Source organism: Tachypleus tridentatus, chromosome 5 (genome assembly GCF_004210375.1).
Source record: "Tachypleus tridentatus isolate NWPU-2018 chromosome 5, ASM421037v1, whole genome shotgun sequence".
Taxonomy (NCBI): Eukaryota; Metazoa; Arthropoda; class Merostomata; order Xiphosura; family Limulidae; genus Tachypleus; species Tachypleus tridentatus.
The window spans coordinates 27,205,058-27,229,493 of record NC_134829.1 but is presented as its reverse complement, the minus strand read 5'-3'; the positions used below and the strand labels follow the sequence as shown (position 1 = coordinate 27,229,493).

The 24,436-nt window shown below is 30.0% G+C and overlaps 1 protein-coding gene across 2 annotated transcripts in view; it reads right to left on the bottom strand.

Annotated features, from left to right (window-relative positions):
- Prp16 (ATP-dependent RNA helicase l(1)G0007) overlaps positions 1–24,436 on the bottom strand; it is a 53,771-nt gene that overhangs the window by 19,863 nt on the left and 9,472 nt on the right. The window contains exons 3-14 of one of the 2 annotated variants that reach the window (XM_076501786.1): positions 21,447–21,628; positions 20,980–21,123; positions 17,350–17,485; positions 14,443–14,549; positions 13,052–13,275; positions 12,004–12,189; positions 10,275–10,433; positions 7,925–8,164; positions 7,083–7,244; positions 5,142–5,288; positions 3,913–4,123; positions 1,635–1,697 (exon numbers count right to left, since the gene is read on the bottom strand). In XM_076501786.1, coding sequence (XP_076357901.1) covers positions 1,635–1,697; positions 3,913–4,123; positions 5,142–5,288; positions 7,083–7,244; positions 7,925–8,164; positions 10,275–10,433; positions 12,004–12,189; positions 13,052–13,275; positions 14,443–14,549; positions 17,350–17,485; positions 20,980–21,123; positions 21,447–21,628 — 1,961 coding nt within the window. The remainder of the gene's footprint in view (positions 1–1,634; positions 1,698–3,912; positions 4,124–5,141; positions 5,289–7,082; positions 7,245–7,924; positions 8,165–10,274; positions 10,434–12,003; positions 12,190–13,051; positions 13,276–14,442; positions 14,550–17,349; positions 17,486–20,979; positions 21,124–21,446; positions 21,629–24,436) is intronic. The other variant, XM_076501787.1, reaches the window with a different exon arrangement.

Genomic DNA, 24,436 nt, shown 5'->3' with positions numbered 1-24,436 from the left:
CTCAAAAGAAACGTTTAGAAATTGTATAAGTTTAGTTCTGCTTAAGGCAGCTGTTCAGAAATAGTGAAGAAAACCTGAATCATTTTTGTATTATGTACTTATCTACTTTAATTACACTCACAAACAGTTTTAAATATATTGAACAAAAATTATGTTTCCAGATGTAATATTTTAGAAAAAAACAGAATTTTAATATTTTGACTAATAAAAAATGAACTATTAAATGAAGAAAAGGTAATTTGTGTTTACTGTTGCATAAGGTCCTATGTAAAGATCATAATTTACTTTCAAGCTGTGAATTAGAGGGCCAAATCTATATCTAAAAAATTGACAAAAATAGATGCAGAAAAAAAGAAAGAAGTCTATGCCTAGTGAAATCAGTCACATATAACAAGTATAAGTCAATACCACTGAATTAATTGGTTTCAGTAAAATAAATAATGGTGTTTCTTCTACACTGAAAAGCAACAAAAACTTCAGTACAAACTTGTATATGACAAGCATGGAATATTATATGCACTAGGAAATAAAAAATGAAATTCACATTAAGCTCTATGCAACACTTGTAAATGCATTTTAATGTTTTGACATCACATGCAAGTTTTATTATATTTTGCAAAAAATACCTTTGTTTTTCACATAGTTTTCCAAAAACATACTTAAAGAAGAAAAAATATGACAGTTCAGAAGTGAAGTAATAACTTCCATCTACAAAGTATGTAATTACAATATTGAATTTTATTTCAAGGTTTTTTTTCATATAAGAAAACATACAAAATGCAGATTACCAATAACAACACTAGAGTGCATAATTCGACTAACTTGGTCCAAGAGTGGTTCTGATAACCAAAAATCTGAGTAATTATTACAAAGTTTTTCAAGACATCAACAAAAAATTGCATCTTGAACATATATTTTAGAATATCATTAATATGTATATACAGTTAATACATATAAAAATCATTTGAGATATAAATAAGAAATGATTCTATTTACCAACAAAAGAAACATTCTATTGTATTTGGTAGTAATTTTATTCCCTGAACATAAAGCAACTTTGATTTAAAAAAACACACAAAGCACACTTGTACTCAAATGAGATTAATGTGGAATCTAAGAAATCTAGGACAAAATCTACCTTGTGTTACAAAGTGATCTAAGCTTATTAAAACATGTGTAACATGTGTTTTTTGTTGTTTTTTTTACAAAGAAAATAAATAAATGTAGGTACATATTTTTAATTTTCAAAATATGATTTAGATAATTAGCATATGAATAACCAGTGTTCTACAGTACCAGCAGAAATGCTACTGTATTGTCAGCTATTTGGGCTAGTAATTACTAATCACAATTTTCCTACCTAATTCTAAGAAACTGTAAAAAAAGATTTTCTTAAAAAGGTACTTTTTCTGGGAAGTACTGTGTGAGAAAAGTCGTGCACACGTTATTGCATCAAAGTAATTTTATATACAAAGATCAAATCTTCATAAAGTTTATTGATATAAACTGTAATGTTTTAGGTGTGAAGCATCTTTAAAACAGAATGTTATAGACTTCATTTTGACCAATCTATAGGCACCTAAACAGCATTCCTCAAGACACTCGTACAATAAAATAAAAACTGATTATTTTACCTGATATCAATTCACAAGTAATTTCAATATCTTCTTGTCCAGGCATGAAAATTAGGATATCCCCTGTTGACAAAATTTAAAAGAATAAGATGCCACATATATTGCCTTAATGAACTGTATGTCATAGAAAAATAATGGTTATACATCTTTTCCTTAATTATTTCAAAACTATCTTTCCCCTTTTGATTGTAAAAGACTATGAAGTTTATGAATCATGCAACAAAATTTTAGGTCTTAAACTTTTCCCCTTTTTTTTCACTACTTATTAACTCTACCAACACAGTCAGGGTGAAATCCACCCAGCTTGTCACCATGAGAGCAATTGTACTATGATTTTTGATAATGTAAACATGTCTAGAAAATTTTGCAGACTATTAGTAAACATTATAAAGCTTTTGTATACAAAATATTAATTTTTTATTGCATTTTAAAAGTTCTTAACTTATGCTTTTATCATGCCTGTTTTTCTCGACACATTACCCATCCAACATGCAAATTGATTTTGATTTTAAGATTATTAATACTTTTATATACCAGAATATTTTTCAAATTTCACATGCAAAATCTTCATAAACTTCAGATAATTATAAAATGTTGTTTTAAAAAACTTTATATTTTGTCTGTTATTTCATTTCTGTATCTCTGTATGGGATGAGTCAATTTGACTGACTTTGTAACCACCATAAAAAATTATGAAATAAATATATATTATGCTTTTTTTTCATTCTAGAATGACTGCTAATAATGACATGAAAACATAAATGTTTAGTCTAAAAAGTTCAAATATTATAACATTATACATTTATATGTATTATTTTTATTATATTGACTTTTCAGCCATATCTAGATAACATTAAAGAAGTTGCAATGACAAGGCACATGTGCACTCATATTACCATATATGAGTATAAAACTGATCTTTAAGGAAGCAACTTGTCTTAGCTGTGTTTCATTGGACTAACACTAAAATACAGTTTCATATCAGTTATAGTAAGTTATATATATATACACATATATATTATTACCATTTATAAATAAGTTCTTAAACTTATTTTTCTTAAAACATAGAATAATAAATAAAGTATAGCAAATCATTATCTATTCTAGTTATGAACTTTATACACATTAGCTATTTGCCATAGATTCCTAAGCCTTATCAAATTTCAAGTGTAGAATGTGAAATAATGTTTTTAGGTTTTATATTGAAATAACCAAACATCATAAATTATTAATACCACAGAATTCTAATATAATTAACCACATTTAGTAACTAAGCTGTATTTGGGTATAAGAAAATATGAAAATCTAACCTCACTAAAGTCTTACCTTACCACTTGGAATCTAGCATGGAAAGAAAGTATTCGTTACTCAGTTACTTCAAAGAGGCTGAGAAAGCCACTAGGGGGACATTCTGAACTTTTTTTTCACAAGTCATAGACAAAAATAGGTATATGCATTTCCAACAATGGAAAGAGGTGGACAGGGCCACTGTGTATGATTCACTAACTATAGTGATAGCTCAACAAACAGAAAATACAGGATGTTCTTATTTTAGACTCTAGATTATAAATATTGATAATCTGAGTTCATAATTTGTAAGAAACTACAGAATTTGTATTTGAACATCACAAATATTTAACTCAAATCAATGCTGCATTCAACATACCACATGATGTACAAAAATCAGTATTTAGGATTTCTTTTTAATATTTACTTTTAAATTAATAAACTAACTAATTGATCATACTAAAGTTTGAAATATAGTGTACAAGTTGATACTGAATTTACTGATGTAGATTCCTAAAACACCAGTTCATTTAAATGTGAATGCATGTCAACAAATTCAATGACATGATGTATAAGCTGTATCAATAGATTTAAAGGAGTTTTCAACATTAATTTCAATAAAAAATAACAGTAAGTCATTTCTCTATACTTTACTACAACTCCAAATCACTTACAGGCCTTCAGCAAGTAGTATCAATATATATTTCTCTAATGCATTTGGTAAAAATTGAACATTTTGAAAGCTAACTATTAACATATAGCAACTCTTGATTTTTCTAAAATCAAATATTCCATTACATAACAAGAGTTATTTTCATTTTCTATTCAGTATCCAACTACTCCACTTGAATTAAACAAAATATTAATATGAACTATTAAGACTGAATAATTAATACTAGTATTTTTTTCATATTTATATAACTGAATTTTTCATCTTTAACACTAATTTCTTTAAAAAAAAATAGAATTAGTGTTTGAAACCCAGACGTACCAATATTGGGTTGTAAGTGAATCTGTAATGCTTGCTTGACAGCAGCATCAACATAGTCTTCAACAGGGTTTTTACTGAAATAAATCTCAACAGGAAATGTTCGTCCCGGAATTGTAAAAACTGGGACATTACCAAAGAAAGAGGCAAACTTTGAGGCATCCATTGTTGCTGAGGTAACAATAAGTTTTAAATCTTTTCTTCTAGCCACAACCTATGAAAAATGAATATTAATTACTACAGTCTAAAAATTGAGCAACTCTATTTTTAAGGAAATGATAAGTTATCTGTCTCATTTCTCAATATATTCTAAAATATAATGCAAAAGAAAATAGCTTCAAATGCAAATCTCTGTTTATGATACCTCAACTACTTCCAAATAACACCCATAAGAAACAAAAAGTGTTTACATTATACAAATATATGTGTGTGTGTGTGTGTGTGTGTATTTATCTTATATCTTTAAAATAATACAATTTTAATTCATAATGAAACATAGTTAACCCAGTGTATGGTCTATCAAAATAACCATTTTTGATTTAAAAAAAAGGAAAAGTAATAATGCTCTTTTTAGCAAATAGTTAATCTTGTTGGGATTAAAACAAATATGACATGATATTGTAACACCAACTAACTGCCCTCTTCTTTTCATGAACCTCTCATACTGGTCAAAAAAACTTCCACATTATTTGATTCACACTAGAAATTCTTCCTAAACTTACAAAATCTTTAATATTTACTCTATACACATTATATACAGTTGGATATGGAAAGTTTTAAAAGAAACTAAAGAAAAACCGACATAGCAGTTTTGTGAAGAAGCTTTAGTAGCTACTTGTTAATATGTAACTCAATAGAGACAAACAACATAGCATCATGCAAATATCACAGACGTTACCTCTCTTAGTAGTCCAAACAAAACATCTGTGTTTAGAGAAAGTTCATGAGTTTCACCCATTATTATAGCACTGTAATCGTCTAGATATAGAAGTTTTAGTAGCTGCTTGTTAATATGTAACTCAACAGAGACAAACAACATAGCATCATGCAAATATCACAGAAGTTAGCTCTCTTAACAGTCCAAACAAAATGTGTTTAGAGAAAGTTCATGCGTTTCACCCATTATTATAGCACTGTAATCGTCTAGATATAGAAGTCTTAGTAGCTGCCTATTAATATGTAACTCAATAGAGACAAACAATATAGCATCATGCAAGTATCACAGAAGTTACCTCTCTTAGTAGTCCAAACAAAACATCTGTGTTTAGAGAACGTTCATGGGCTTCATCCATTATTACAGCACTATAATTGTCCAGATCAGGTTCTCTTAAGGACTCTCGTAACAAAATACCATCGGTCATATACTTGATCAACGTTTTCTGAGGAACAAATACAACACTCGTAAAGTTATAAAAATACAAATCCTCAGTAACTAATGTTAACTTCACAAAGAACAATGTGACTTTATCCGTGAACCTGATGACGACTGAAGAAGGTTGAAACATTGTTCGCTCCTCTACATAGAGTTTTCTCTACCCATACCAGCCATTTTTACATATATAATGTGACTCTATGCTTTCATTTTCATCTATCATGTTTCTGTAAAGTTTTAGAATTTTTTAATTTGTTACTAAGAACCAGAAATTACTTTAAATTTCGATAACTAAAAAAAAAAGATATCCTCTGATTAGCTATAATTAGAAGGTTGCATGTTCTATAGAGCTCAGCTCTCTTAACGTTAGACACATCTCCACGTTTTTCCTCTTGAAATAGCTTGCCCAACATAAATTATATTCCAGACACTACACTTTATTTTAGTGAACTTTCTACAAAATTAAAAAAAAGGATATAGTTACCACTTTTGTTTATCCACAGAAAAAAACCTGTAGTGTTTCTAAGATTCATTAAAGGCCACATAAAAGATAGTCTATTTTCTAAATATTTTTAAAAATAATTCTGTATTCAGAGTAAGTAGGTTACGATATTGAACATATGCAATTAAGCCTTATTTTATAAAACTTCTTAGGGCTAAAGAAATGTTTAGAGCATTTATACTGGTAAAACATGTCCCAGTTCAGCCTTAATATGTTTACTGTGGCACAACATGTAATCACTTCTTTATCAAAATATATTTTGTTTGACAGTACTTTATAGATTATTCAGGAAGCTTTAAGATAGAACTCCAGGAGAAACATTAATCTTTGAAATTAGCCAATAGCAAATGACAAGACTTTATTCCAACCTTTCTGAAGATGTAACCAAGTATGCTTTATTAAACCTTCCTAAATGCTGGCTTCCTGCCCTTACATTCTCCCAATGAACAACTGTTTTATTCCCTAACTTGGTGTCATTCAGTGACTTCCTATAATATATGTATGTATGTACAGATACATTTATGTGTATCTATAATTGAAACATATTACTTACATTATGTCATTCATTCACCTACCTGAAATGATTCACAAAACTACACTTTAATTAATGTTATTAATTCTCATAGATTTATTAAAAAACAAGGTTATTCACATAATGTAACACCTTATAATACAGTTCTTATAGCAGTTGTTTTAAGCTGTCTGTTCAAATTTGTTTTTCATTTTCCAAGATGAATGGTCATCAAAAAACCAGATATAAAAGTTTTCATGTAAAGTTTACTACTTGTTCATGTTAGATATGAGTATTTCTTTTAGTAAATATTTTCTTTTAATATCAGTATTTTGTAATAAAGGAATCAAAATTTACAAAACATTTATGGACAGGTATGAATTATTCAGTGTGTTTACAAAGTAAGAATACAGTTATAAATATTTGGAGAAATTTGCCTCAGATGTAGCACAAGTTGTCAGTTTAAATGAATTTCAGTTTCTGTGAGATAAGTAAAGATTTAAAGTAACCACTTGGGATGGCTGTTTCAAGAGGAAGGAGGGATGACTTTAACAAGTTAAATAGTATTCATATCCATATCAAAACAGTAAAGAAGTTAGATAACACACATATTACTACTAGATGCTTTTTCTGTCATCTTGCTCTTTATAATCATCTTACATTTGTTACTTATACATTCAAAAACAGTTGAAAAAAATTAATTTATTCACTTCTAATCATCAATTACTTTCTCATAAAAACTTGTCATAAATCACTTGAAACTATAGAATACAAAGTCTTAAATATACCTCTGATGTGCAATCTTCAAATCGAATAGCATATCCCACTTGATCTCCCAAATTCACATCCATTTCATCAGAAACACGCTTTGCTACTGACATAGCAGCAACACGTCGAGGTTGGGTGCATCCAACTATGCCATATTTACTGTAGCCTTCTTCGTGGAGATACTAAATATGAAATAATAATTAAAACACCCTACAAAACTACTCAAAAAGCATCCATTACGTTGTTCTTTCTTTTCCAACATAATTCTTATTTAGCTGTCTTCAATAGAGTTCAGGTACTAACTAACATCACAGAATAAAATAATAAATCTAAGGCTGAAATAATAATTACCTTCTAAGTAATATTTAAAATATTCTTCATAAACAAGTAATATTAGATTGATAAAAATTAAAACAAAATTAAATGAAATCCTGAATGGTGCCAATGAATTTTTTATCAGTTTGCCAGTATCATCAGTTACTAATAATAAGACCTGTTCAGTCTTTATGAAATACCACTGATCAAAACAAGATGCAAGTAGTTGCTTGAGTGATGATATTTTCATTAATTTAATAAACAGATGAAGGTAATTCTAGTATGACTTTGTTAGAAATAAAAGTCATGGAAAAATGTTTTAACACAATCTGATTCACACAAGTCTATAATATCACTAATGTTTCTGATACTAGGTCAAATCACAATTTGTACAATTGATCTTCTAATATTAAATGTGGAAGAAGTATTTAAAAGTATTTAAAAATATTTTAAAAGTATTTAGAAAAAGTCTCCTTTATAAACATTAACAAATGTTAAGCCTTTCTTTCAAAATAAAAACTCTACAAAAATGCAATTTCATCCATACTTGTGTTAACTGTGTCGTTTTCCCCGAGCCAGTTTCTCCAACAATTATGACAACATTATTGTCTCTTACAATAGTAAGCAACTCCTGACGAACAGCAAATACTGGCAAGTACTGGCGCTGTTGTAAAATGGACTTCTTCCTAGCAAACTCACTTGAAGCTTCGTCCTTTTCTTGCATGTGCTTGGCAAACCTATGATCAGCTTTATAATCTGTGTCATTGTCCTCATTTAGTTCTTTACCCTGTAATTATCCCAATAAAAACACAATCGAATAATTCTTAATTGAAAGTATAATGTTACTCAATTCACAGTAAGCTGTGTCCATTAACTAGTTATGATTAACTAATCCCTGGTACATATACGTTTTTTTAAATGATGAATAACAAAACCTTAAACTACAAAAACCAAAGTTACAAGAAGTAATAGTGTGAGTGCATGCTTTAATATGTTGATGTTCTGTAACCTAATATTTTATTTATTTTAACCTTAAGTAATTTCAGTTCAATAACATATGCCATCCTAGTGTTACGTTTAATGGCTTATAATATTAAAAACTTGGTTCTGATACTCAAGGTGGGCACAGCAGAAACAGATCATTGTGTAGCTTTGTGCTTAACTATAAACAAACAATAACAAGTCGTAAAGCATTATATCTTTCCCTGAAATTCTGTGCTTTGACAGGAGCTAAACACTCTTCTATCATGCAACGAAAACTAAATAATGTTTCCTGAACATATTATTCCCACTTAGCAATAAGATAACATGCAAACTTGTACTCCATTGGCTGCTGAACATGTATCATGGCATGCCATCATGGCAACCAAGTTGGTGAGGCAAAGATTCACACACACATTATTACTGTCACCACTCTCAGAATTGCTTTGCACATTAACAATATTGTATATCTAGTTTGTTTGTTTTTTCATCACACAAGTTCGTTCCATTATTTTAAAATGTTTTCTCAGTTTACTGCTGCAATTTGACCTAAAAAAGGTTTTTCTAAAGAACTGAAACCTTGCCAGTCAATAAAATACTTATAATTTCAAAGCTGTATTTAGCGTGTAAGTTTTTTTTTGAATGAGAATACACAGACTACACTTAAATAATATTAAAGCAATAATTAATCTCAGGAATAATTTTATTTGTTGTCAAAGGTATTACCATGTGTATCATTCATCAAATATTATAATGATTATGTGTAAAATAATGAACAAATTTTTTCAAGAATTTTATTTATGTTAGATCAGAAAGAATAAATACCGTTGATAACGTACATCACAATACTGTATATACAAGTTCTGATCGTCTCCGAAATATTTAATAAAATAAAGTATTTCAACATATATCAACCATGACATTAACACCAAGTGACCAAACCATATATAAACTGAAAGACTTTCTTTAATGGCAAATATCTGACTATTTCATGCTTGGTGGTTAGTTAAATTTATGAAACTTACTCTATTATACCATTGTGATTTGGATTTGCATTTCTCTCCCTTTCTTTTGCCTTAACAAGTTAAGGGTCTTAGTCTTCTTTGTTTGTTTTAGAGCAAAGCCACAATGGGCTATCTCTTGTGTCCAATCTGGGGAATCAAACACTGCAATTTAGTGTTGTTAGTACATAAACTTACCACTATCCAACCACGGGACAAGCTTAGGCTTGAAATGTAACTTAGTTTTGAAGTGTTAATGCTGAAGGTGGAATTAGAACAATTCTGAAATGTTGATGCTCTTTATCTTATCAGCTTATTTTATTACATTTCTGCTAACAAGTCTCAGACTTATTTTAATTTAACAACACAACTACAACAGTCATGTGACATCTGTCTGTTTGGATACATATTTCAAACCCTGTACTGGTCAGTGTTACCAAGGCATCAAATTTCCCATTCAGAAGTCATATCTTGTGAGACCATGAAACAAATACAATGGGTCAGTTTATAGTCAGTAAAAAAGGGATTAGACTTTAAAGGAATTTTCAAAGACCTCATGATAAAAAGAAACAATATTGACTTTCCAGGACTGAAAAATTTGTTTTTAAACTTCCATGACTATCCAAGATTTACATAATAAATGTAAACTCTGTAAAAATAGAAGGACAGTTGATACAGAATAATTTCTGCATTTAAAATCTGTGTTATCAAATTCTGTAAGTGCACAGAAAACTTGCACAAAATCTTACTTAGCCTAGTAATATGTAATGAAGGCATTTAATGATGACCAAAAGTTTAGTTTTAGGTCAATAATTATGAAATATACAGAACCATGCTACCTTTGCAACAAAATAGGGCATATTAAGAACTTACACAAAAAGAAAATTAAAGATAGAAATAATCTTAATGATAAACCTTTTCATTTTCTTTTTTAATACCCAAAATGTCACCCAGTTTTGTCCCAGCTAGTTCCCACTCTTTCTTCTGGGCTTTACGACGCTCCTTTTGTTCCCGAAAGTGCTTTACGATTGCACTTCCTTTTCTTGAAACAATAGCCATGTCAGAAGTAGGATCCTAAAAATAAATAAAACAAACAACTTAAAAAATTCTCAACCAAAAACAAATACTTGGAAAGCATGTAGCATCTTTGAATTCTGTTGTTGATCAGTGTGACATTTTTATGATAAAATTACAGACCTGACAACTATCCTTCCAAAAAATAAAGTTTATAAGTTAAAAAAAAAGTAATTATAGAAATAAAATGTTTATCCACAGAGCTAAAAAAATTACACACTAAGTCTTTCTTATCATGTACACATAGAGCTAGAAATAGCAATTTTGTTTTTCCCAACAAGAAAGTTCATAAATCACTAGATTATAACAATAACTAATAAGTCAAAAGTTTTCAGCAATTGTTTCCAGTGTTAAACACTCAGTTCTTTGAGGTTTGCATACAAATATAGTAGTCCTAGAGTACTATGTCTCAAGCCTATATTTTGTGTCTATTTTATATTCAAGCATGTTACTGTGCAAGTAAGTTTTATTTTTACATTTTATAGAACTTTGCATTATTTTTTCTAGATATACCAGCTTTTGTTTTAGTTCCCTTACATTCTAAAAATTCACTGATAAATCTTTCGTTTCTTCTTTTCTTAAAAAAATTACTATGGTACCAAAGATGACAACTATTTCAAATGACTGAGCGTAATGATTGTAGACAGAGCCCTTTCACAGTTTTAGTCCTTAGATTTGCCAGACACAAGACAATCTGGTGAACAAGACCTCTTTTTTCCATTTTGTGAACGATCGTATCGGTGTTTCTATGCCACTTAGAAAACGAGAAATACCCATCTACACGAGCGCTGATTGGCTGACAAGCACAGATGTCGTAACTATGGAGAAGCACCACACTCAAACTATTGGTAGACGTCGGAGATACAAATATTTTTTATTATTTCAAGCACAAACATGATTATTGCATGTAGCCATTTGAACTGTCTTTTATTTATTGTCAAAATTTATTTGTATCTCACTAGGAATTTTCTTTTCACCCCTTTCAAGCCCTGGGGGAACAATTTATCTCTTTATTATATAGACCTATATAGTATATAATAATTTGGGAGTTGCAACAAGTTGTAATATTTGTCTGTATGAGCGTATAGTTGTAATGTATACACCAAAATCGTAATGGTTGGCATCTCTACAGTTCAATCCTTAGCAAACATAAAAAGAAAACTGAAAACATCAAAATGAAATCCTCAGAAATTTAACATTAAAATATCACTTTGAAAGACTTATTTTTGTTTCATGAAGCCTTTTCATATTCTAAAATTATGTAACTGATTAGAAAATAAATATACCTGATATACCAGTATTAAAGCATGCTTGTAAACAACTACATAACCATCTTTGAAGCTGTTTTGTAAACTAAAATTAATTTAATATTTGCAAAGGTATATAATTAGTTTTACTTCTTTAAACAAATCACCAAACACATGGCGGGAAAAAAATAAAAGCCACTTTCCCTTTGATTTCTTAAAAGAGGAAAATATTAGTTCAGGTCATCTGGTGACCCTCAAGCTTTAATTGGAAGTATGTATGTCAAAAAATAATATATTCCATTCAATAGCATAAATATGTATACCTTGACAGGAATTATTGGTTCTGGCTGTTTTGTAAATACAATACGCCCATCAAGAAATGGAGGCACTAGGTTATGGACAAGTAAGTGGACTCTGGCTTCATTATCCTCTTCAAAGTCTTCATCAAACTCAAGTTTCTGAACAACTCCACTGGTTAACATTCGATTAGTCTCCCATTTTTCATTATCCTGGAGAGGAAAATATACATGAAAAATATTAAAGTATTAAAGAATAACATATTATGTACAACTTAAAAAAACAAAACTAAGCATAATATACAGTTTAAAAACATTTAATGATTAAAGAATCATACACTGAAATATAAATATCACTCTCTGTGAAAACTTAAGAAAATTTAACTTACACAAACTACAAAATTTTTCTCGTATTTTAATAACTTTTAAGCAAGATAAAAATGTAGTCCCATAAGTTACGTATATATGATTAAAAAAAAACAAAGAATGATTTTAAAGCTCACAAAAAAAATAATATTAGTATTATAATGCACATTTGTCACAGCACAATGTAATACAAGAGCAACTGATATAAAATTAGGCTTATTTGAAAGTTGTTTCTGAAAGAATTGCATCAGGTAATCTAGTAGCATCAAATATTGGGCAACACTCAAATAGCATTAGATTAAAACTTTTAACAGTATGTATAACATTAACTTCTGTTATTTAAGTGACAAATATACAAATTCTTAAGTTATACTATTAAAAGTAAAAAACTGTTAAATATGTGTGATAATGAATTGGTATGTGGGTGCATGTATATTAAACAATATGTATTAAAACTGCATTACACTTTAAATTTATAATTTGACTAATTTTCCAAGCAGTTGTTAAAGAAATAAACATCCTTACAAGTATTAAGAAAGTTTTAATTCTTAATAAACAGCTTGAAATAATTTCAGTACAGAGACAAATGTTCACAACAATTCGTCATAAGATTTGTTCAAAACAAAAATTACTTAAAGTACAAATTAAAAGAAAAAAACAAAGCTTTTCTCAGCCAAGTAACACATACTGTCTATGGTTTTATTTCTACCTTATTAATCTGCCGTTGCTGTGCCGACATGCGCTTCACTTTTTTTTTCTCCAAAGCTTCCTCTTTTCTTTTTGTATATTCTGAGGACATTCCTCCAAACGGATTATGTGTCTCATCATAACCTTCATCAATGGAATACCATTCTCGATCCAAACGTTTTTGTTCTTCCTCCCAAGCAAAACGATCCTCCTCTGAGGCCCATGGCATGTTTGTTTTGCCAGCATCTATAGAAAATTTAGTTTTTCATATATTAATGGATATCAAATGACTAGATTTAGTTACACTGTAGCAACCAAGAATAAATTTTACTTTTTAAAGTTCTTTTTTACTATAAAACTCAGAATTACTGCTGAGAATCTACTATTTAAATAGTGACTACTCTTTATATTATATATATATATATATATATTTTGAATAAGAATAACCAAATATTGAAATATTAAGTGTACAACTCTAACAACTGGGAAGACCCATGTGCAAAGTTCTCAGCTTGCATATTACTCATAATGTACTAACTTCATATAATTATAATACAAAATATACAGGCTGTAATTACAATCTTTATATTGAACACCTTTCATTTTATGTCAACAGCTCACAAGAAAGTTATAAGTTTCTAACATGTACTTCATTATTTTCATAATTGTTTATGTCAATAATTTTAAAATTGTTTAAATTTTCTTTTTGCTCATCAACTGAATCAGTTTAATTTTAAAAGATTTGGTTAAAATTACACTTTTTTAAAAAAATATTTCAAGCTTTATCATAATAATACCATAGATATTAACAGGGTGAGTATAACTAACATCTTAACACAAAACATACTGCACTTTTAGACAATTAATCTCCTTTTTAAAAGATAATAATGTCAAAACCTATCAAAAACATCTAGTATAAAACAAATTTGGGAAGTTATATGCAAACAAAAAGAAAAACTAACTGACAAGTGCAGTCCTGAACCTTTGGGAATAGATTGCTTTGGTATAAAACCTTATTGTGAAATATATACACAATCCTTGTCTGCAGTATTTTCAAGCTTCTATTAATTTCACATTGACTTTAATTAGATAATAACTATGAAAAGAGCAAGATAATTAACTCAGTTACTTCTGAGTATTGATTAGTATCACATATGATGATCACTTAATCAGGTCTTTTTGATTACTATTTTCAATTATTTCTACCTTTAAAGTAATTGAAATATTGTTATTATTGAAACAGATGAAATATACAAAGAAAGGTCAAGCTCTTAATTTCTTAGTGTGAACAGAAGTTGACATTACATTCTTAATGTAATTACACAAACCAGTTATGTTAAATTTATTTAACAGCTGTTCAATAGTTAAGCGACGTCCTTAATGTTATAAAGTAGAAAAACCCTACAAGCATACCTTCTAAAGTCCTCGGAGTTGCGCCAGTTTTTTTACGATCAGCAGCCCAAACATTGTACTTGTGGGCTGGAGTGGGTAAAGGTGTATCACTGTAGTATTTCTTGTTTCTAATGTGTGAAGTATGACAAACAAAGCAAAGAATACAAAATATTAAGTAAACACAATAAAACTTTTTTTCAATGCCAACTAAATTTTTACTAAAATTACTTTTGGATAGCTTTGAACACTGAGCACAAAAACTATGATTCATAAAAAAAAATCTACATAAACTCCAAAAACAATTTTCATAAAAAAAATTTTAAAATCACAACTATGACAATTTTTGGTTCCTTTTTATCATATGAGAATCCACAAAAATAACAAGTCATGAATGCAGAAAAAAATATATCATCAAATACCTTAGAATATACAAATATTTTTATTTCACAATACACGAGATTAAAAGATTTTTCTACTTCTCTATACTTAGTTTTCTTTTTAAAATAGCAAATATCGATGCACAACTTTACAAAAATGGATTTTGTCAAAAAATGCAGTTTGCGTAACAAACCCATTTACATTCAGCAAGAAAGACAAACATCTAAATCTGAGATATTTAGTCTAGAAGTGAACATGTTACCAGTAAAAGAAAAGTATAAACAGAAGAATACTATCATTTATAAGTAAATTTCTGTTTGAAGTGAATTTTGCTGATCATTTTGGTTATTTCTTTACTCCTTTTAACCATTATTCTACATACTGTTTGTATGCCTTTTTTTTCAATCATCACAAGCAAGACTGGTTGCCCCAACCCTGAGAAACATCAGCATGCCCATAAGAACAGCACAAACTTTCCAAAATTACTTCATGGCCAATCTATACCAAAAGAAAGCTGCAATAAGTAGCAAAGTCCCACATCAAATTTTTAAAGATAATTAAACACCAATATGCTTGGAGAAAATAATATTTTATGGATTTTTACCCAAGCCACAATTATTATATTTCATTCTTTGGCTTGTCATGCCTTTTATAACCCACATATGTCCTAACTCTTACCAAGTATCATTGATACTAAAATATGCTAAGTCACATTGAAAATTTTTACTTCAAAAACAGAAAAAATGGAGGAATTTTGAAATTGAAAAACGAAAGTGAGAGCAAAGTAACCTTTCCATAAGAAAGCAGAAAGAAAAGCATACAGTCACAATAAACAAAGTTGATATTGAACAACTTTTATAAAAATGAACAAATCACAATACACAATGACCACACTGAACACACTCTAAGTACAATTATGTATGGTAAACAATTACAGATACAAATGAGTCTTTTCAGGAATATGAAACCACTGAAGTAATACAACATAGCAATAAAGTATTAAAACTGGTAAGAGTGGCTACAGAAGTTATGTCTTTTTCAAAACTTTATACTGAAATGCAATGGATATTATAAGTAAAAATATGGTGAGAAAAAGAAAAGTCATGGGAATGTTTAACATTGTCAACAATTGCAACAACCGTTGATGATGTCCCCTGTTAAGCAAGTTTGTTTTATACCATGTAACAACAGCTTGTTACTAAGCAAAACACTAACTGCCTCTACCATCAAAATCTACTGTGCTAAGAAAATAAGACTAGTAGCAAAAAGCCTTCCATTTTTCATCAGCACTAAAACACTGAAAACAAGTTGTTTATCTGTAGAAAAAAATATTCAATGTGTAAAATAAAATATTGTGATATTTTATGTTTTACAGTAGACTGAAAAGAAGTGCATAAAAACTCAAATATAAGTTTGCATAAAATCTGTAGTTTTATAGTTGAATTCTCATTCTCATCATGGTAGAGGAGATTAGATGATCCTAAATTAAAAAATTGATAAGTTATGATAGCAAATTTAAAGGTTTATGTACATTACAAACAAAATAAAGAGCCAAAAATCCACTAACAGAGATGAATAAATGTATAAAAAAGTGGAAAACACATAACTAACAAGAATAAAGGGTTAAAAATAACCCATCCATTTGAAAAAGCTTGAACTTAATCTGCTAAACTATATATTAAAAACTGCATGTTAACAACATATTAATTTATATACTTTTCCATATTCTACAAAATTTATACTTATTCATGAATTTTATTCCATCATGTAAAATTATTTCAATCCATGTAAGTCACTAGAAAATAACACAAAAATAACTTCACCACTGCCACTCACTTCACTTTAACTTAACAACCAGCTACCCCAAAACCAAGAGAAAGCTGAGTAATAGATCAAGCTACTCAGATAGATATTGAACAAATGCATGACTCAGCTACCATGTCAGGCAGCCAGATAACCCAGGCCAAGCCTTATACAAGGAGAAAAACTACTCAGATCCAGCCACCTCCTGAATCCACCATCAAAAACATTCTGCAAGTAAACTTCCTCCAATGACTCTGCCCTTTCCTTAAGAGCCTTCCAGTGACCACCTTTCATTCAACTCACCAAATGTTCTGCAGATTGACACTTCAATCAATTCTCCACCATTGCTTAACAAAGTAACAGACAAGATCTGTATCAATTTCTCTATCTTCTGTCTCCCCTCTATCAGTGAGAATGAAGATTTCCCCCAAGACAGACTAACCATAAGCTAACCCAACTTCTTTGGTCATTCCTAACAAAAGAGAAATTTCTGTTGCATTAGTTTACAATACCTTCTACTTCTCCCATGTCAGTAGGTGAACAAAGAAAAACTCTCATTTCTGTACTCCCCTGGCTGTTTTCAGAGGTTTATCCTGAGAGATCAGATCTTAAACTGAAACAACTACCACTTTAAATAAAAATAAAGAACTCTAGTTCATAGACTATACAAATACAATGTAGAACACAAGAGCCATAAACAGCATGCAAAACTGCTTTAGATAATACTAATATATAATAAGTTCTTACTTTCTTTCTGAAAGGATGCTACGCTCACTTTTGTTACTTCTACCAGAGCGAGAGGAAGGGGTCGGAAGATCCCATGATGAATGTTTTGATAGAGTACTGTCATCATCTTCTTCCCAATTACATCTAGATGGAGTATCTACAGAGAATGTTTGTAATAAGTGGCATATCTTAAAAAATGATTTGTGTTTAGATTTGAATTTTTTTCTTAAACAGACAAGACCTTAAAATAACCAGTTATTACTGTCAATTCATAACAGTGAACTTTTTAAGTTATAAAAATATAAATGATAGAATGTGTTTATAAAGATGCAATTTTTTTCAGTCATAAATTTATAACTCATTCAATACAAAACTCATTTCTGTTAGCCCTATTACTATGGAAACAGTTTTACAGGAGTAGAACTAAACACTGTAAAGTACTATGAAAAACAGGTTTTAAGAATAGAAAAGAGTCACTTCAAAGAACATATTAATATAACAGAAAATATACAAGCAGGTAACATGGATTATTATCCATAGCTACAAGCAGAGCTTCTATTATACTTTACTGTCTATAAGATTTGTATGTAGAACAAAAGTTTCATAAAACTGAAGATATACAACTTTAAGTTCACTCATTAGAGTTAATACAATAAACAAATAAGAATACTGTAGATACAAAAAGGGAAAAAAAATCTCTTTAATTACAGAATCATTTTGTTCAATTCTTTTTAATAACTAAAATAATCCTTAACTGATGCTAGACATTATCATCACATAATCTGAGTAATCTATTCATAATTCTTACATATGATTTAAAATAGCAGTTCAACTGCTGTATCTGCATAAGAAACTGATTATTAAAGTTCTAAAAGATTATCTTTAACATCTCAGTAACCAAATACCATAACATATACAATAATTATCAGAAGGTAACAAAGTTCATTATTGGTCTGCTGCTGATTTGAATAGTAATATTTTCAATACCTTAAATAACAGCAACAACAAAAGCAAACCATCTATATGAAGATTTAATATTTTTTTAAAACTAGTTCAACTACAACAGTTGTCGTACTATCTTTTTCTTTATCCAAACATTCCAATGTGCTTGTCAAAATATTTGCAACCTGTCTTTATGAAGTTGCATTTGAATATGTATCTACTGTTTGTTAACACAAAATTAATAGTTTTCCAATTCAAGACAGATACTTTTCATCATGCAAACATGAATACACATAACACCTTAACTTTTTGGCTTGAATCTAATAGCTTTTAAAATGAAGTCACCCTAAACTATGTATCAGGCAGTACTTATTATGTACCCTATGACAAATTATGTCACAAATTTATTTATTTGTAGTTTTAGACAATACAAAGTTCATTAATGTGCACTTTTTACTAATTTTATCACTATCTTACCTAATGTAACCTTACCTAATCTGTTTCCAATTTTTATATTTTATTTACTTTTATAACAATAAATAAAAAATAAAGATATAAAACAAGAAATTCAATACTTACATTTGGCTTTTTTTTTACTGCCATTCTGCTAATGAAACTTAGGCCTACTTTATTTTTGCAATGGTGGTACTAGTACATTAGATATTTTTTATTTACTTCAAGTACGCATTTAACAAGACAATATAATACCACACACAAAGCAAAGAATGTCTTATAAGTATTATAATTTAAATGGATTTCTTATTAAGGCAGAAGTGACATACTAAAAAAATCACAACTGCATTATGCATCATTCAGTAAATTAAATCTATCTACTCCATTGATTATAAACAATGTAATAGCAAATTTCAGCGAGAATTATTAGCAATAAATGAGAGAGACAATATGATAGGTGCACATGGCAAGTGGGTTTGACTTCAAAGTTTATGGTCCTAAACACAGAAGACTGAAAGCTATGAAAATTGAACTATGCCTCAGTAACATCTATATTATGGTGATTCATTTATGTTTAACTCAGCATATCACAGGGTGATGAAAAAAAAACTTGTAGGATGGGCAGGATATAATTTATATAGTATTAAAGATTGACTTACTTACTATTTTTTGATACCATGTTTATTCTTACATGCTGATAATAAAGTACTTTAAAAGTCATGACATGTACACTTTAACCTTCCCATAGAAAAAAGGTCAACTGATTTTGATAAACACAACTTTATTTAATAATTCTGAATAACAATCTATCATGCTCAATTCACATAAGTTGCAGAACTAGTTTTCACCAAAATATTTTTTAATGCTTAATACTTACATTTTTAAAAAAAATTAATTAATTTATTTTGAATTTCATGGAAAGCTACACAAGGGCTATCTGTACTAGCTGTTCCTAATATAGTAGTGAAAGACTAGAAAGAAAGTAGCTAATCAGCACCATCTACTGTCAACTCTTAGACTACTCTTTAATCAATAAATTGTAAGATTGACTGTCATATTATACACCTCCATAGCTGAAAGTGTGAGAATGTTTGGTGAGATGCAAATTTGAGCCCACAAATTACCAGTCAAGCACCCTATCCACCTGACCATATCAGGCCCACAAACTTGAATAAAAAGTAAATACAGAGCAGCCAGGTTTGGCTTATATCAAGTAAAAAATTTGTTTTTCAAGTCTATGTAAAACAAAATTTTTGGAACAAAATTGCAAACTAAGAATATAAGTAACAGTATATTATCTTGAATTTTTATTTCCAGTAATATTTATTCTAAAATAAACCTAAAAAAGCAAGTGTTAAATGGTTTAGCACTAATACAACAAAAATATCCCCAGTATTATTATGAACTTTAAAGGCATATGTAGCCATAAAAAACAAAAAAATTGTTTCCTCATTCATGTGCAAGGAAACCCATGCCAACAGTATTTCATAATGTCTGAGATACATAATAGATAAATATCTTTAACTTGATTAACTATTTTTTAATTTTCATTATAAAATAGTGAATGCTTAAATATTTTACTTAAACCCACATGATTTATCACATTCTGTATGTTAAGCTGGACAACACTGTTATTATTACACATTACTAAGCATATCTCAAGTCATAACTTGTGTCTGTAAGTAAAGTGCAAATTTGAATCTCACACCCATAGTTGAAATTATTAATGGTGAACCCTTGCCTTGAAGGAATCACCAGTGTGTCACACATTGATACCTTCCCAGTACAAACAGTTATGTCACACTGTGATACCTTCCCAGCACAAACAGTTATGTCACACAGTGATACCTTCCCAGCACAAACAGTTATGTCACAGTGATACCTTCCCAGCACAAACAGTTATGTCACACAGTGATACCTTCCCAGCACAAACAGTTATGTCACACAGTGATACCTTCCCAGCACAAACAGTTATGTCACACAGTGATACCTTCCCAGCACAAACAGTTATGTCACACAGTGATACCTTCCCAGCACAAACAGTTAAAGGCAAATCTTACTTTATTATTACATCCTTTTCCTGTCTTTATGTATTCAGTAAATACAAATTTGAATTCAAGACTCAAATTTTTGTATTACTATGAACACTACTGTAATATATCCTTTTAACTGATTACTAAGCATGAAGTTGTTGATTACCTTCTTTTATTTATATACAACTCATCTGTTTAAAATATTTATAAAAAAGCCCATTACCTTTTGGCCTGATTTGTGGAGTTAAAGGTTCCTCTCTTTGCCGTGGTGTGTCTTCCCAGTCTTTGTGGGAACGTCTGCTTGAATATTCTGAATGCCGTTCTGAATCCCTACTTCTATTCCTACTTCTTTCACTTCGACGAGAACCTAAAAATGCATATCTTTTATTATTTAACATTTATGTAGCAGGGATAATCAATTATAAGTAGCCTATCTTATTACATCTATACATACAAAGAATTATGACTGGTATTGTTATTACAGCCAAAGACATTCATGCTTTAACCTACTTGGATGTATTTACTTACCTCTTAAAATATTTTCGTAAGGCAATTATATATCATATGAGCATTGTGTTTACTACTGAATACAATCAAAACTGCTTAAACAGTAAAATAACAAATATTCTTAGTTTTAAACCATGCTACAAGTTCAAATTTCTACAGAATTATTTTGTATAGAGCATTTACTTTTGTCATTACTTCTTCTATTATCCCTGTCCTTTTTTTTCTCCTTGTCTTTGGATTTATAACTAGAAGCATACACTCCACGTTCCCGATCTCTGTCTTGTCGCTCATACAGTCGTTCCTTAAATTCATAGCTGACACCACCTGTATAAGATGGCGTCTCTACTCGTGATCCTCGATAGTGCCTATTAAAAACAGTACATGAAATTTATCACTTCTATATGAATAAAAAATGTGCATGTTTACAGACTAATTATGGAGTACACATTTTAAAATTTTATGCCATCATATTAATTTTCAAATTTATATATTACAAAGGAATGAGTGAAATTTAAAACAGTTCTAAGAAGGGTTAACAAAAAATAAACAATAAAACCCTTTTTCGTTCACAGACATATACCTATCTAATATGAAATACACACACACACACACAATAAATAAGAAAGACAACACATGACAACAAGATCATAATTTAAAAGAAAAGTGATGGAAGTCCACCACACAGTTAAGGTTATCTCTCTCTTCATTTTTAAATCCAACATAAAACTTTTCACTTACATAATTTTGTGTAATTAAATATAATTTGTGTATGTGGAGGTAAAAGATTAAAAATACACATACAATTGTTGACATACTTCACAATAAAATTTGATTTATTAGAAGCCCTACTAAAATATGTAGTTTTTTTCTCTGGGGCAGTGTGTAATATGCCAATCTAATGAGTATATTCATATCCAATAAAAACTACAAAAAATTGTCAACCCAATGCACAAACAACATTATCAGGCAATCCATTCCACAAACTTATAACTTTACCCAAAACACAGTCTACATTTAAGTTTCCAAAATATCAAATCTAATATACTACACCTTTTCATTTTGTAATTCCAACAACCAAAAAACAGACTGGTTGGTTTCCAGAATTTTAAAAAACAGTATGAAAACCCTCATTTTCATTTTTATTAAAGCTCAGTTAAGACAAATCTAGTATTCTATGTCACTCCTCTTAGCTTGTTTGTTTGTTTGTTTCGAATTTCGCACAAAGCTACTCGAGGGCTATCTGTGCTAGCTGTCCCTAATTTAGCAGTGTAAGACTAGAGGGAAGGCAGCTAGTCATCACCACCCACTGCCAACTCTTGGGCTACTCTTTTACCAACGAATAGTGGGATTGACAGTTACATTATAACGCCCCCACAACTGAAAGGGCAATCATGTTTGGTGCGACTGGGATTCAAACCCGCGACCCTTGGATTACGAGTCGAATGCCTTAACACACTTGGCCATGCTGGGCCTCCTCTTAGCTTAAATGACTTAAACCAAATTTGCATACAGTCCTCCAATTCAGGCTTCACCAGGCTCTATTAAAAATTATGAAAAATGTTTTTTTTATAGTCCTATAAACTGAATCAATAAACTGCCCTTTCCATCACAGATAATCACTCAGCTTTACAATTTTATCAAAAATCACAACTAAATTATTATTTTCTTGCAAAATACTCACAAATCATTTTTCACTATGCACACAACTTTACAATTTTCAATGTTAAAACTTATTTCTATGTTTTGGTTCATAAACTCTTCATATAGCTATCAAAATTAAAAAAAAACAACAATAAATAAAAGAAGTTTTAAAACAAGATGGACATATTCTGGTTGAAAAAAATGTCTATTACCACTAAGTCAGTATTTTACTCACTTAACATTTCCACTAACAACAATCCCATATGGATCCAACTTACAAATCAATCCTTATCAAACACTTTCTGAAAATGTATTTTAAATAGGCACTTACCTCCTCTCACAAGATTACCTATTCTCATCCAGTGTTGCCCTCTATATGAAAACTTCTTTATGCATACCACAATCCTTCTGCTCCCCCGTTACTAAAATCGAATGATTCCAGCATGTGTCTTGTGTAAATCATTATGCATAACTTCTCCACCAATAGGAAAGTGGTATGCTCACATGACACGACTCCCTCTATATGCCTTTACCAAACCATCGCTTCGAAGGTTGGCAGAAGATGTAACCACCAGAGGAAAGTGTGGAAGAAGGGTGGAATGTATGAGAGGTGGTATGTGCCTATAAGAAACACCTTTTTAGTAAAGGGAAATTATAACTTCTACTTAGAAGAGTAGTTAGAATCTTACACTCAATAGGAGGCAGGATCAGAGCAGAATAATAGAAATAGCCCCTGAAAGGGTCCAAAGAATACCCCTGGAAATTAGAGAGTCAAACCAAAGATGTGATGAGGGGAACCACACCACTTCTTAACAAGGTATACTCTTCACCCATCTATGAAATGTGTATAAAATAAGGGTGGAAAAAGAGAGAAGCACATTTAAATGTGAGAGAACTGTGGCAATATATTGATCCCAAACATGAATTATATGGGTACTTCAATCTCATATAGTATAAAAGTGGGTGGATCAATGGATGAGCTGTTAGGTGTAGAGAGGCTAGGGCATAACAAACCATACTTTATAAGCCAACTAAATACAAAATCTATGTTACTGGGAACAAACATCTCAAGTTCAAGAAACTGTAGGGAATCCAGAGCTATATCAACTCCTGAGCATGACACATGATATCTTTAACCAACTGATCCAGAGACATGACATTTGGTATTAAAATGATCTCTGGATAATAGAAATCAAATCTCCCAACAACAAAATTGACTGGAACCATCCAGAAGATACAACAAAGGATAGCAGAAAAGGACAGAACTAGAACAATCTTCCTTTTCTCTACTATGATCCACAATACAGAAGGAGTATGATTGAGAGAGGAAAATAGACAACTGCAAATGTGTATGAGGACTTATGTTGATTGGTCTTATCTAAATCCAAAACTCAGCTACAGGGTACTAACATCCCCACATGGGTAGGAAGAGGCCTCCCACACAAAGTGGTGAATTGCAATTTGACATCTAACTCCTTTCTCATTGTATAACATATACTGAAGGATATCACATTATCTACACCCACATAACA